This window comes from Tiliqua scincoides, chromosome 1 (genome assembly GCF_035046505.1).
Source record: "Tiliqua scincoides isolate rTilSci1 chromosome 1, rTilSci1.hap2, whole genome shotgun sequence".
Lineage (NCBI taxonomy): Eukaryota > Metazoa > Chordata > Lepidosauria > Squamata > Scincidae > Tiliqua > Tiliqua scincoides.
The window spans coordinates 68,720,731-68,734,114 of NC_089821.1; the positions used below are offsets into that span (position 1 = coordinate 68,720,731).

The 13,384-nt window shown below is 45.2% G+C and overlaps 1 protein-coding gene across 2 annotated transcripts in view; it reads left to right on the forward strand.

Moving 5' to 3' along the window:
* The window catches only part of SSH3 (slingshot protein phosphatase 3), a 30,162-nt gene extending 17,668 nt beyond the window's left edge, over window positions 1–12,494 (forward strand). For both annotated transcript variants that reach the window (XM_066611470.1, XM_066611471.1), the window contains 10 exons: window positions 320–391; window positions 3,666–3,731; window positions 4,151–4,345; window positions 4,790–4,883; window positions 5,050–5,178; window positions 6,626–6,672; window positions 6,967–7,113; window positions 9,811–10,011; window positions 10,758–11,190; window positions 11,452–12,494. In XM_066611470.1, the coding sequence (XP_066467567.1) occupies window positions 320–391; window positions 3,666–3,731; window positions 4,151–4,345; window positions 4,790–4,883; window positions 5,050–5,178; window positions 6,626–6,672; window positions 6,967–7,113; window positions 9,811–10,011; window positions 10,758–11,190; window positions 11,452–11,937 (1,870 nt within the window). In that variant the 3' untranslated portion in view covers window positions 11,938–12,494. The remainder of the gene's footprint in view (window positions 1–319; window positions 392–3,665; window positions 3,732–4,150; window positions 4,346–4,789; window positions 4,884–5,049; window positions 5,179–6,625; window positions 6,673–6,966; window positions 7,114–9,810; window positions 10,012–10,757; window positions 11,191–11,451) is intronic.
* Window positions 12,495–13,384: the final 890 nt, after the last annotated feature.

Genomic DNA, 13,384 nt, shown 5'->3' on the forward strand with positions numbered 1-13,384 from the left:
CCCATTCCTAAAGGCATTAATGAGAGTCCATTTGCAGAAATCTTTGTGTGACAGCAGGAATTTGCAAAATAAAAAAGGTATTTGCAATTTGCTAGCTAAAACAGCATTGGAAGCAACATTTGTAATCTAAAAAAAGACCGATTTTACTTTTCAACCATTTCTGCTTTTCACCACAGCTCCGGTCCCTAACCTGTCAGATGAGCGGGGGATGCCTGTAGTATTTACTTCTACATTGTTTTGCCAAGCATTTGGAGAAAATTGTAGGCATGGGTATACAAGAAAAGTCTTTAGAAGTGTGAATCTCTCTCTTTCTCCCCAGCTTGGCTGCTTGTACCCTGGGGATGGTGCTTCCACTCTGGAGTGACACCCAGGTCTTCCTGGATGGTGATGGGTAAGACTCCATTTACAGCCACTTACCCCTCTTTGATTCACATTCCTCCATGTAATCCTTGTGCAATCTTTATACTTCTAAGTTAGGTTTACTTTGCAACTAAACAAACAGCCTGGCATTATTATTTAGAATGAGAGGTCATGGGGGGGGGGGAAAGGGATGTGGTCCAATGATGGTGCATCTGTTTTGCATACAGAAAGTTCCAGGTTCAGTTGCTGGCATTGCAAGGTAGGGCAGAAAAAAAAAATCCTGCTTGAAACCTTGGAGAGTTGCTGCCAGCCTGTGTTGACAATACTGACCTAGATGGACTCAAGTATGCTTCCGACAATTTATTGTGTTTATTTTTTTTCATTTTTCCTTGATAAGGCTGAAGTGGAATAAATAGGAGATGCCTCCTTTCTGATCTATTTTAACAGTTAGGTCCACAATTAGAAGTGGCATATAGTTTGCCATGAAGGGGTTTGGCTTGTTTCTGGATTAACCTGTCCCTCCTTCTGGCTTTAAACCAGCATTTTTCCATTCTTTTCCAGATGATTTAATTTTCACACACTTGCCTCAAGAGCTTGTTGTGTGCTGCCTCTAGCTAGATCGGATCCTGTAATCATCATGTTATTTTATTGTGTTAGAATGATTGTAAGCTGCCTTGAGCGTCTTGCCTTTCAGGGCAGGGCACTCAAGATTTTTACTTAATGTAAAAATCAATTAAATAAATTATCGCCATTGTACTACCAGTGTTCACAGTGCTTTACAGAGGCAAAGAAGACAAGTCCCTGCTCAGAGGAGCTTACAATCTCCTTGTATGGGAGGCTGCATGGGGAAAGGGGAATATACACATTCATTTCAGTTACACAGACTTAGTTTCAATAAAAGACAAGGAGTAAGGTGTTGTGCCAGAGACTTCACAGAAGAGGCAGGTTTTAAGGAGGGATTTTGAAGGAAGTGAGAGAGGTGTCAACACATCAGTGTTCTGGGTAGCAGTTCCTGGTGTGGAGAGAAGCACATGATAAAGGGTGGAATTGTTTGAGAAAGCAGGAGACCTGAAGGTGGCAGAGCTAAAAGACCAAAGGTCACAGGATGAATGTGTCAGGATTTGAGAAAAGAGAGAGAAAGGGGAAAGGTTTTGTAAAGCTGATTAGGACTCGGGGCCAACCCAAGATGTAGTAGTACTGAGGTGAAAAAGCCAATGGCAGCCCAAGAAAATGCTAAACACTGAGATGGATGACAATTTTCCACCCTTGAGTGCTTCAGATCTGCTGCCTGAGGCAGCCCAACTCCCTCTGTCTAACAGTTGGACTGGCTGTGTTAGGACAGATTTTCCACCATCCAACATAAACTTCGGAATACTTAGCTTTGCATGTATGCCAGCTACTGCTTGTGCGCAGCCACAGAAATGAAATGCTATAGAAATGAAATACGCAGCCAAAGAAATGCTACTTCCCACTGTAACCCAGTGCACCTCCTCATTAGGTCCTGGCTAGCTTGTAGGAGGGAACGGTGCTGGTGGCCTGACCTCTTCTTTGTTCAGGCACCATTGTAGAATTTGCAGACCCTCTAGCCCCAGATGCTTCTTAAGGAGGTGGACAGGGCAGAAAGGGTATGAACTGCTGCTACTCCCTACTTCTCAAAAATGGACACCATGAGGGTGGATTAGTTTAAGCATGTATGTACAGGAGGAGTTCACACTATCATTTCAACCCCCTCCCTCTGTGTAGCCCAGGGGTCTCCAAACTTTTCTGCCAGAAAGTCACATCAAATATCTGGCATGGTGTCAAGGGCCAGAAAAATAAATAAATTTAAATAAATACATACAATTTAAATACATAAAATTTAAATAAATACATAAGAGATGGAACCTGAATGAATGAATGAATGGGCTCAAAGTTCCAGGATTTCTCCAAGCACCAACACATACCTCAGAAATAAAGCAAATGAACTTCCATTGTCCCACCCCACAAGTACGAGTAGCTTACTTATATGTACAAGAGTAAATACTCAGAACCAGCACATCACAGGAAACACCCGGAGCAAGGTCTGAGGGCTGGGGAGGCCTCCCTGACCCTCAGAAAGCCTTCTAAGGCTTTCAGAGGGCCGAAAAAAAATCACTTCTGGTTTTTCAGAAAAACCAGGAAATGATGTTTTTAGGCGTTCTGAGGATCAGGAAGGCTGTGTGCGGCCTCCCTCAGAACACCCCTCCTACTGGTTGCATCCAGTTGAGTGGGTCAGAGGCTCACAAGGGACCAGAGGCTTGCAGGGCCCACATCTTTCTCCCAGGCCAGGATTTGGAGACCCTTGATGTAGCCTGTCGGGCAAACTGTCATTACTGAAACTAAAGTCGTCTGTCTCCTTAAATGGGACAGCAGTGACTCATAAAATTGCGGGCACAAGCAATGTGTTTTTCAGGCTTCTTTGTCTCCAGGAAAATGGCCATCTTGAAGCTTTATATGGTACTTGGGTCATTTACTGGAAAGATTCTAAGCAGTGTTCCAACAAGTTAAGGACAAGGTCTTGTGTCTCCATTCTGCACAGATATGTGATAGGCAATGAAACCCTGCACATACCTGATCTTGGAAACTAAGCAGGGTCAGGCCTGGTTAGTACTTAGATGGGAGACCGCCTGGGAATACCGGGTGCTGTAGGCTTATACCTTTCGAGACTGAAGGTTGCCAACCATTAATGAAAGAAAATGTTATATTTCTTTTTTGAAATGACATGGATAGGCCTTATCACTTTTTTTCCTTATGGCATAGTCATGAATTGCCTCTCTAAAATCTAAGTTTTGTTTTTTTTCTTAATGAATGGGCTGTTCGAGGGTTATGACAGCAGGTCTGTTCTTGCCATGTCCTGGTATAGTTGTACTAATTTTCTGTATTTTGCTTAACCCCTTCGTACTGCAGAAAAAAAATTACGAGTAGAAGAGTCTCTCTATGAAAGCTGAAAATCTGTAGCAGGATTTCACAGTGCAGAGGAAGAGTGCTTAGTATATTGGGTTTAGCTTGTACAATCCATTTTTAGAACTCTAAGATTAAGGCTACCACTACTGCCATTCAAGATACACCAACTGGATACTAGATCCCTGGAATGGGAGCAGAAACCAATTTTTCTGCTTACAAATGGGATCTGGCATTATGGACTACCCCAAGCCAGTTACACAACTGTACCAGCCCTTATGTTCTTTCTTTCCCCTTTCAGCATATCAGTATCCCTGATGGAAAACTGACCTACCCTCTTTGGCTCTGCAGTGGCTTGTGAAATTACTCTTGCTTTCTTTCTCTAGGGGCTTCAGTGTGACGTCTGGTGGACAAACACGTATCTTTAAGCCCATCTCAGTCCAGACCATGTGGTAAGCATTGTGGATGGTATGGATGAATGCCTTTGGGAAGAAGATGGATATAGGTGCCATTATTGCTTTGGGGTGGGTGGAAGGGATTATATGTTGTGGAGGGAAGAGAGACCTGTTTCTTTAATGGCAGTGACAGATGGCTATAAAATGTCTTCTGGGGAGCTGGGGACATAATGGGGTAGATTCCTCTTTCCATGTTCCCCTACATCTTCATTTTATGGCTCTAAGACAGAGCCTCTTTTGTGAAGCTGATCTTTAAGCATTGCAAAGATGTCCAGTCCTTGTTCTGTTGTTATGACTATGTGAAAGAAAGTGGGAGTGGGGCTTGTGTTCAGTGGTGCCACCTATTTGGGGCAGCTCCTTGCCTTCTAACGTCTGATGTTTGACTGTCTTTCCTCCTTGGCCATCTCGGCTCTCAGGTCAGCGCTGCAAGTGCTGCACAAGGCATGCAGTGAAGCCGTCTGCAACAACCACTTCCCAGGAGGCAGTGCATTGTGCTGGACTGAGTGGTACCAGAAGGCTGTGAACTCTGAGCAGAGCTGCATTAATGAGTGGCTAGCCATGTCTGACCTGGAGTCTGTGCGGCCCAGTTCTCCTGCAGTCTCCTCCGACCAGTCAGTGATGCCCTTCCCCCACCCCCCAGGGGCTTGGTCTGTGATTGGCACAGTCCATGGTGATACACCATGCAGTGGCCCAAAGCACGGACATTTGGGGACATTTTTGCTAGTCAGCTTAGGACCTCCCATGCCCTTGGGGTGGTTCTTCTGGACCCTGGCTCAGCAGCTAATGGGAAGGAGACCTTTTATCAGGATTGGAGGTGATAAGATGCTGATCCAAGCACCCCTCCCCATCCCATTATTGCTCTGACAGCTTCACTTTTCAATCTTAAATTTATCAAGCTGTCTAGAGAAAGTCAGACATTTAGGACAACATCAGTTTTATAAGCCTACTGTGGCAGGGGGGGAGGGGGCCCACAGTGAAAACTCTGGTGTGATGGTGTCTGGGGCAGAGTCTGGTGGGCCGAGAGCTCTGCCGACCCTCCCGTCTCTGTGCCTCAGGCCGACAGCACAGAAGATGACAGAGCGGATGATCCGGGCCAAGCTGCGTGAGGTGATGGCCACCACTGACCTGGAGAACATCACCTCCAAGGAGGTGGGATGTTGGGACAAGAGGGTGCTGGAAGAGGAGGTGATGGGGGGTGGGGGGTGAGGGAATGGAAGTGTGTGTAGGAGGAGATGGGGTATGGGAACAAGAAATTCGAGTGTGCAGTAAGCGAGCAGCCAGGCTGGAGTGAGCTTCCCCCCCCCTATTCCCACAGATCCGCACAGAACTGGAGCACCGAGCTGGGTGCAGTCTGAAGGACTACAAGGAGTTTATTGACAATGAGATGCTTCTCATCATGGCTCAGATGGATCGGCCCTCCAAGATCTTTGACCACCTCTTCTTGGTGAGACAGTATAAGAAGGGATCCTACTAGTGGTTTTTTGGACCCCCCCCCCCAAAAAAAACACATGTTTTTAAAGTGATTAACAATAGTACTAGCCAATTAAAGTACAGAATCTTAATGGCTCTGCCACTTTCACTTTCCAGTGTGAAATGGTGGTTCTTTTCTAATCAATTTTTAGCACAATAAACACATTTCTGAGGCATTTGTTGTACAAGATTCACACATATTCCTTTGAAACTGCATTTATGTTTTGAGGATGCTACATTTTCTAGGCACTGGGAAATGCCAAAATACCAGCCTTGGTTGCCATGTGGAATGTGTTTCTGCGAGTGTCCACCGGACATTGCCAGTGTCCTGGTTAATTTACCCTTGCAATTAATCCTGGAATATTTACTATCTCTCAATACATTACTACTCCATCTATGCCACACACATCTACGTTAGCCCTCTGCAGCTTGAAAGAAATAACCGCAGCATAAATCTTCCTTTCCTGGTCACCCGGAGGCAATTCTTACCCCAGGCAATTTCAGCAAGTAGTAATACAGAAATTTGTATTAATTGCACGTGATACAACATGTGTGGTGTCCTTCCATATTCCATCCCAGCTTTTTTTTTAAAGGGATAAACAGAATGCTATTTCCATGCAGCAAAATTTTCCTCCTCCCTTCATTATTTATACGTGGACAGAACTTGTGGGTGAGACCACAATATGTGGTTTCTGGCACAGTGCTTTTGATTGCTTAGAAGAGCCCTTAATGACCACATGTTTGGATAGCAATACCCATATCAAATTATACAACATCATCAAAACAACCTCTCCTTAGGTGTGCATTTTCTGGAGATGAAGACTTGGTACTTAGCTATTCATAAGCGCTTATTAATTTTATCCACACACACTTACTAACATTGTTCATAGGCATTGTGAAGCACAGATACAAAATACTTAACAGCAAGATTACCAGATCGTTTGCTTGGATTGAGTCATGGTGGATCTTGAGTAATGAATTCCATTCTTCCCCTCCTATATTACAGCTCCAGCTACTCTCCTTCCTCTGCTACTTCTTGCAGGAAATGTGGGTGGGCTTCAGTGGTATCAAGGAGGAGGAGGATCACTTCATACTGCAGGTGAAGAACTGCGTTTTTGAACATTCCCCACTTGAAACAATTGCAGTCATCAACCTGTGGGAGAGACCAAGGCTAGACTCTTTTTCTATATACAGGCAGTGTTTTCACATGGGGAAGCATTCGACAATGTAGTTCTTCCACCTGCAGTAGTGCAGATCAAGAACTCAACCACTATTTTGCATAGTTTGTCTTTGAATTGCTTATTGATGGAAGTCCTACACTTCCATCATACATGCATACACTTAAGGTGCACTTTGGTTTGTTAATGACTTACAGGCATGGGCCTGCGCTGTGTGACGGCTGCTATCCCTTTCTTCCCCAGGGCTCTGAGTGGAATGCAGCCAACCTTGAGGAACTTCAAAGGAACAGGTTTGTATTCTAAATAGGACACTGCCTGGTGAACAAGACTGGCATCTTCAGGCATTTCCTCTGATTTGGAATTCTTGGGCTTTGAGATTACCATTGCCATGTCACTTACTCCAAATTTGTTTTCCATTCAGAAGGAAGTTTAATGTAGGTTTCAGCCCCACTGAAATGCAGAGTGGGATGACTGGCAGGGTGAGGATGGGGGAGAACAGCAAAAAACCTGGTGAGAAGGTTACTAACAGCCTCTGTATGAGGATATATCAGAGAGCCTAGCCTATTCCTCATCTGACCTTTCAGGATCAGCCACATCCTCAATGTGACCCGCGAGATTGATAACTTCTTCCCGGAGCATTTCAAATACATGAATGTGCGGCTCTATGATGAAGAGGCATCACAGCTGCTGCCATACTGGAAGGAGACCTACCATTTCATTTCAGCTGCCTGGTGAGAATTGAGCATAGTGATGTATATGTGAATGGAGCTGTATCATTCATATACTGCAAGAAGGCACTGATCATTGCCCCAGTCCAGCAAGGGTAATGCGTGCGTGGAAGTGGGCTTCCAGGTATAAATCCGAGGAATGAGCAAAATAGGAGGGCATATGGCACAACCACCACTCTGCAAAGCACAAATGCATGTGTCTAGGGATGGCGCCACAGGTGAGGCCTGGGCAGGCATCTGCCAAGGGCCCATGCCTAGCCAACCCCCAGCTTTGCCTGCTGTGATTCCAGCAACAGGCCTACTGTAGCCATTGCTCCCCCTGCTTGTTCTGTATACAGGGACAACCCAACATGTTCTACCAACCACCTGAAAGCCCCTTGCTGACACCACCCTTGACCCACCAATGCATCCCCCCCAAAAAACTGCAGAAGGCAGAGATCCAGCACCATACCAGTGTGCCCTGTACTTCCTGATTTTTAAAAAAAATTTTCCAAAGGAATGTACAAGAAAGGAGCAAATTAAGGAGGCTGATTAGAGCAGCTCTGTCCACAGCAGATGAAGGGTTGAAGGGCACACCAAGTCTTCTAGCTGCAACATGACATAAGCTACTTCATAGATGGGCTGGCCATGCCTGTAAACCACAGGGATACCTACTGGACGACGTTGAGGGGGCGGCTGAAGATCACCCTCTTTCTCCCTTGAAGCCATTTAAAACCTTCTGGATGCCTTGGCACTTGATGCTGCATTGAGGGGGTGGGACATCTGGGAATGTTAAAATGGCATGTGGAAAGAAGATGGTCCACTACTTCCACTGCTCCTCACCATCACCTGGAAAGCCACCCGTAGCTCAGTAGGGAGCAGGTGACAGCAACAACATGAAGCCTCCCCAAAAGTTGGCATCATTTCTGCACACAGGTGGTTAGGGCGGTTGTTTCTTTATAGACATTGTTGGATGAGAAGCTGGTGTAGCATAATAACTAAGAGGCTGAGGTGTGAGTCAGGACTCTTCTGATTCAAATTTCACCTCTGACACACACTCACCAGATGGGCCTTAGACAATTCACCCTCTCAGCCTCCATTCCCCAGCTGCAGTATAAGGATAATAATACTTGTCCTTACAACAAGCTTGTAAGAAAACAACAGGATAATTCATGTGAAGTACAAAAAGTGAAGCTCAAAAAGTGCAATGCAAATCTTAAGTAGCATTCAATGTGTGCCACTAAAGCGGGTTACTGTTAAAAACATAATAAAGCTGACCATCCAGGAAAGTGGTGGGGAGGGGGTGTGACACCACTACTGGCCAAATTTTTTAAATCTTGGTATTTTCAAATAATACCATCATATTATACAGGTCCAACCTTGTTATACACGGATTTTTTATACAGATTTGACTCAGCATGAATGGCCATTGCAAATGAGAAGGAATGTCCTGATCCCTGGAGAAGGGGAAAATGTATCTCTTTAAAATCACAGTTTAAAAAAAACTGCTTTTCTTACTGTTGTAGTGAGACCGTCATGCAAGTGATTCCGTTCTTCAGCTAGGCCAGGGAAGGCAAGGTGTCCTTTGCATTTCTAATTTCTGGTTGCCTCTCTGCAACAATAAGAAAAACTGTTTTTAAACAGGGATGCACTTGTAAAGGGATGCACTTTTTGATTTTTTTTAAAATTGCTTTTATTTAATGCATTTTATGGTATCAGCAGGGAGTCCCAGAATCAAACCCCTGTGAATGTCAAGACACAACCTTATTAGGAGTAATGGAGGGGCAAGAAACCTGGAAGCGGGTCTTTAAATCTATTTTTCCATTGTTTTTTTTAATCCACTGATTTTTTTTATCCACTAGGGGTTCTGAAACGGAACCCCAGCGGATAACAAGAAGCGACCTGTACATTATTTGAGGTGTACATTCATGAAGAATGCAATGAAACAAACCACATTGAAATATCTCTATTAAAAGTCATAGCCAAAAAACCAGTGGGGTGGGGCGGCAGTGCATCACCATACTCACCACCCAGGACATTGCCCCATCCATTGCATGGGAGGAGGTCAGTCATAGCGGTGATGCACTTGCCTCCTGTACGGGGTGACACAAACCCCAGTGATATCACTGATTCAGGAGGGTCTGTGAAATCTGTGAAAATGCTCTCTGTTCACTCTGAACATATCTGTGGATGAAAATTTGGTGTAGTCTTAGTGCACCACCTGCTGGTTTGGGACCCGATATGTGCTGTGTCTGTGGTTCCCAGTTTTAGATCTCTAACTTTCATACTTGGGGCTGAATAAGCAGTTCTTGATGCTCATGCTTACAAACTGTACATGCAATGGTGAATAGATATTGCTGTCACATTTACAAGAGCTAGTCATGTGTTTGGTAAAGCAAGCGACTGAACTGAGCTCTGTCTTTCCTTACCGGGGGGGGGGGGAATTCTAGGCCTGGCATGACCATCATTGCTGGGAACATTATCTGAAAGCTTCTTTTGTTTTTCTAGCTATCTCTGTTGTTTGTGCAACCAAAATTCTCTCCAGAACAGCAAAGAGAGTCTTTTTTTATCACTTTCAAGCTGTGTGCCTTGACGAATGTTGAGGAATGCCAAGAAGCAGAAGGCTCTTGGTTTTGCCTGAGTGAAACACCTAGGTGTCCCAACTTACTGCTGTTCAAGATAACACATTAGCCTTGCTTATTGCCAAGATTATCTCTGCAGGGCTCAAGGCTTGCGGGTGTTGGTGCACTGCAAGATGGGCGTGAGCCGCTCTGCCTCCACAGTTATTGCTTACGCCATGAAGGAGTATGGCTGGTCACTGGAACAGGCCCTTCGCCATGTGAAGGAGCGACGCCCAATTGTCCATCCCAACCCAGGCTTCATGAGGCAGTTGGAACTTTACCAGGGCATCTTGGACGCTAGGTAACTGCACTAGGGATGGGAAAGATGGACATGAAACTGTCAGGATCAGTTGATGTGCAAGGGGAGACTGGTGGGGTCTGCAGCTGCCCAGTTCACTTGCCTATTCAAAGCTGGATTATTTGTTCTTGTCCAAAGTTTAAGCTATTTATTATAAGTGTGTAAAATGGTAGCCCAGTAGCCCATTTTAGAGTGGAAAACCAGGAGGGGAAAATTAGAAGAGGTGGCAGCGGTTTGCTTAACTACCTCCAACCAATCACCAGCAGGATTTCAAATACCCTTTTGTGAGGACAAACGCATATTTGAAATCCTGGTGAAGAAAAGCTGTTTAGCTGCTTTTAGAACCAAAAAAAAAAAAAAAATCCAGATAGGTAGAAGCCTTTGCTGTTTCTTAGATCCTAGTTGCTGCCTCTTGAAGCAATTTTTCTAGTTAAAAATGGGCTGTCAGATTACCATTAAGTGAATGTGCATGCAGTGTTGAGCTTGACCCTAAGAAGCTAGTGTCTGTATAAAAACAGCAGCTAAAGTTAGGAAAAAGTTTGTAATAAATGTGAATAGATTTACAGTACTGTTATAACTGTGACTTAATTTTAAATCCCTTCTTTATTTCTCTTTTTGAAAACTGATATGACCTATAATTTGACTCAGATCTTGCCAATTTGTTATGATAGTTTTCTTTACATGCATTGCTTATCTCTTAAGATGTATCATAACTCGGTATATCACACTTGCTTCATGTGTCTGTGCAGCCGACACAGTAGCCTATGGGAACAAAAAGCAGAAGATGCTCAATCAGAAGGCTCTTCGGATCTAAGTGATGTCAGCAGTGATCTTTCAGGCAGCCAAGACTATGAAACTCTAAGTTCAGAAGAAGAATCTGAGGAGCCAGTGAAAACCCCCCAGTATTGCTTTCGACCTCTGTGGGAACCTCCTGAAGAATCCAACCAGCCTCTTGCTCCACTTAGTGATCCCCAGGTCCGTCTTCAGGAGGCAGAAGAAACAGGAGCATCAGACGACTCTGGGGCTGAGGAGGTGCGAAGACACCTGGCTACCATGAAAGTACCGGAGCAACCAGCTATGCCCCGACGGGAACGTATTAACCTCTATGCTGTCATGCGCAGTATCAGTCAGATGGAGAGCCCAGAACCCACCGCTTCACCAGAACGTGCCACAGAGGAAGAGGTAAGGGGGTGGTGCTATGACATTCACCTGCAGAGGTGAACATGGAAGGAGTAAACAAACTTTTAGTGGAGGCAAAAGCAAGTAATAAAGCCTAGGCTGCAATAAGGAAGACAAAAATGGCAGTGCATAAATAGATGTGCCCCTGACTTCCTTGCTTAGCAGGTTCAGTAACTGGGAAAAGGTAGAAGGGCAGAGTTATGATGAAGGGAAATCCTGTGTTGTTGGAGGTGCTCAATATATTCATCTCTTCTTCCTCCACAGGTGTTCCTTCATCAGGAGGGCAAGACCAAGGTGACTTTTGAGCCATCTCCCCTAAATGAAGAGAACTTAACAAAGTCGACCACAGACTCTAGAGCAAAGCGGGGCCTGCCAGGGGGAGAGCGGGTGCGGGACCGCAGGTGTGGCCGTAGGGGCCATTCCCAGCTGTGCAAGCAAGTTTCGTTTCGTCCAGCACCAGGCAGGGTGCATAAAGCTGTTCGACACATGGAGGGCACCGTCCCACTCAGCAGCAGGCCCCCTTTGCATCAACGTCTCTCTGTGGCCCAGTTGGCTGATGCTGCCCTGGTGGTAAGCCGAACCAGGGAATTTGAAGGACAAATCGACTCCAGCACCTCTGACAAGATCCTGTCACCATCTCCCCAAAAGCAGCAACCTGAAGAAGACGCTGATCTCTGTTCCTTACCCCGTTCCCAGTCCCGAAGGATGGTGCGCCAGGCCAGCATAGACATGGATCCCAGTTTGGGATGAAGACCTGCCTTTGCCTTTCTCCCTATATGCTGTTATTGAGTGGTGTCATTCATAGATTCCACAGTTCATTCCACATTACAGGGAAGAGGGTTTTTTTGTTTTTTTCCTCCTCTGCCTGAGACTCTAGTATCAATTTATCTTGGGAGATATCTGTACACTCTGGGAAAAGAGCAGTGAGAGAGTAGGGAATCGAATCCTCAAGAGACCACAACCATCTCACAAGCTCAGCTCCACATCTTTCCAGTGGTAGGCAGCCCCAGTATGTGGAAGGGGAGAACCAGTGCTCTTGAGGGGATTCACTCTGACCATTTGTTTCAGATCTCATAGTGGTCCTGAACACTGCACAGCTCCATGGGGCATCCAGTGCCACATTTTATATCACAGTGCACCTCTGTTTATTTCCTTTTACTTACTTTTATGTCACTGAGCTTTAAGGAGTGGGGTCAGCCTTCTCACTGTGATCCAGCTGGGGACCAAACTGTCCCTGCACACAAGCCACGGTGCCATTGCCAGGTTCACACAATGAATAAAGTTAGCTCACTTTTCACTTGCTGGAACTCTGGTCTCATTCATTCCTCCTCTCCTTCGGAGAGACAAAACAAATAGTTCTGTCTTGGGACAGGATGTTCTCTGCATTTGGAGTATTTTACCATTAAAGATAAGTGGCCAGTCCTTGCTTTTCCATGATGTGTGAAAACAAGATGACCACTTGAAGCGACACCCGTGTGGTTACTGTGTCACATGCAGCATCTGATAAAATGTTCCACGTTGCTAATGTGGTAAGGAGTTTAGTGTTTGTGGGCTCATGACGAGTCTCTTTCCATTCTCCCATAAGTTAGGACACAGAGTGTGTGATAAGGCTTGTTGGAGCTGCCCCACAGATTTCTTTAAATGAGAGCAATAGGATGATTGATTACTGGTTTCTACGATAACACTGAGGGCCAACCCTATCCAACTTTCCAGTGTTGATGCAACCATGCCAATAGGGCATGTGCTGCGTCTTTTGGTGGGGGAGCAGTCATGGAGACCTCCTCAATTTAAGGGAACATTTGTACCCTTACCTCAGGGCTGCATTGTGGCTGCATCAGTCCTGGAAAGTTGGATAGGATTGGGCCCTTAGAAGTAGAAAGGCTTGCATGTGGTATGATATCCAGGCTTAAACAGGACATCAACAACAGCCTTTAACATATATGTTTATATGAAAGGAAATGCCATCTCATGGAACTAATACTTATTGGCAGTTCACAGCTCCTGGTTTCTCCTGCAACAAAGAAATCAAGATTCTGCAAGATACAGTATCTCTATTTCCACAGGGGTAAGAGAGGGGAACAGATTTGCTGCAGGTGGTTTAGCAGCCTGCAAGAACAAGGTCTTCTTCTGGCCATCAGATTGCTCGCCTGTGCTACTTGTTCTCATTTAGGAGTCTTTGAAACAGCCATTGCTGTTA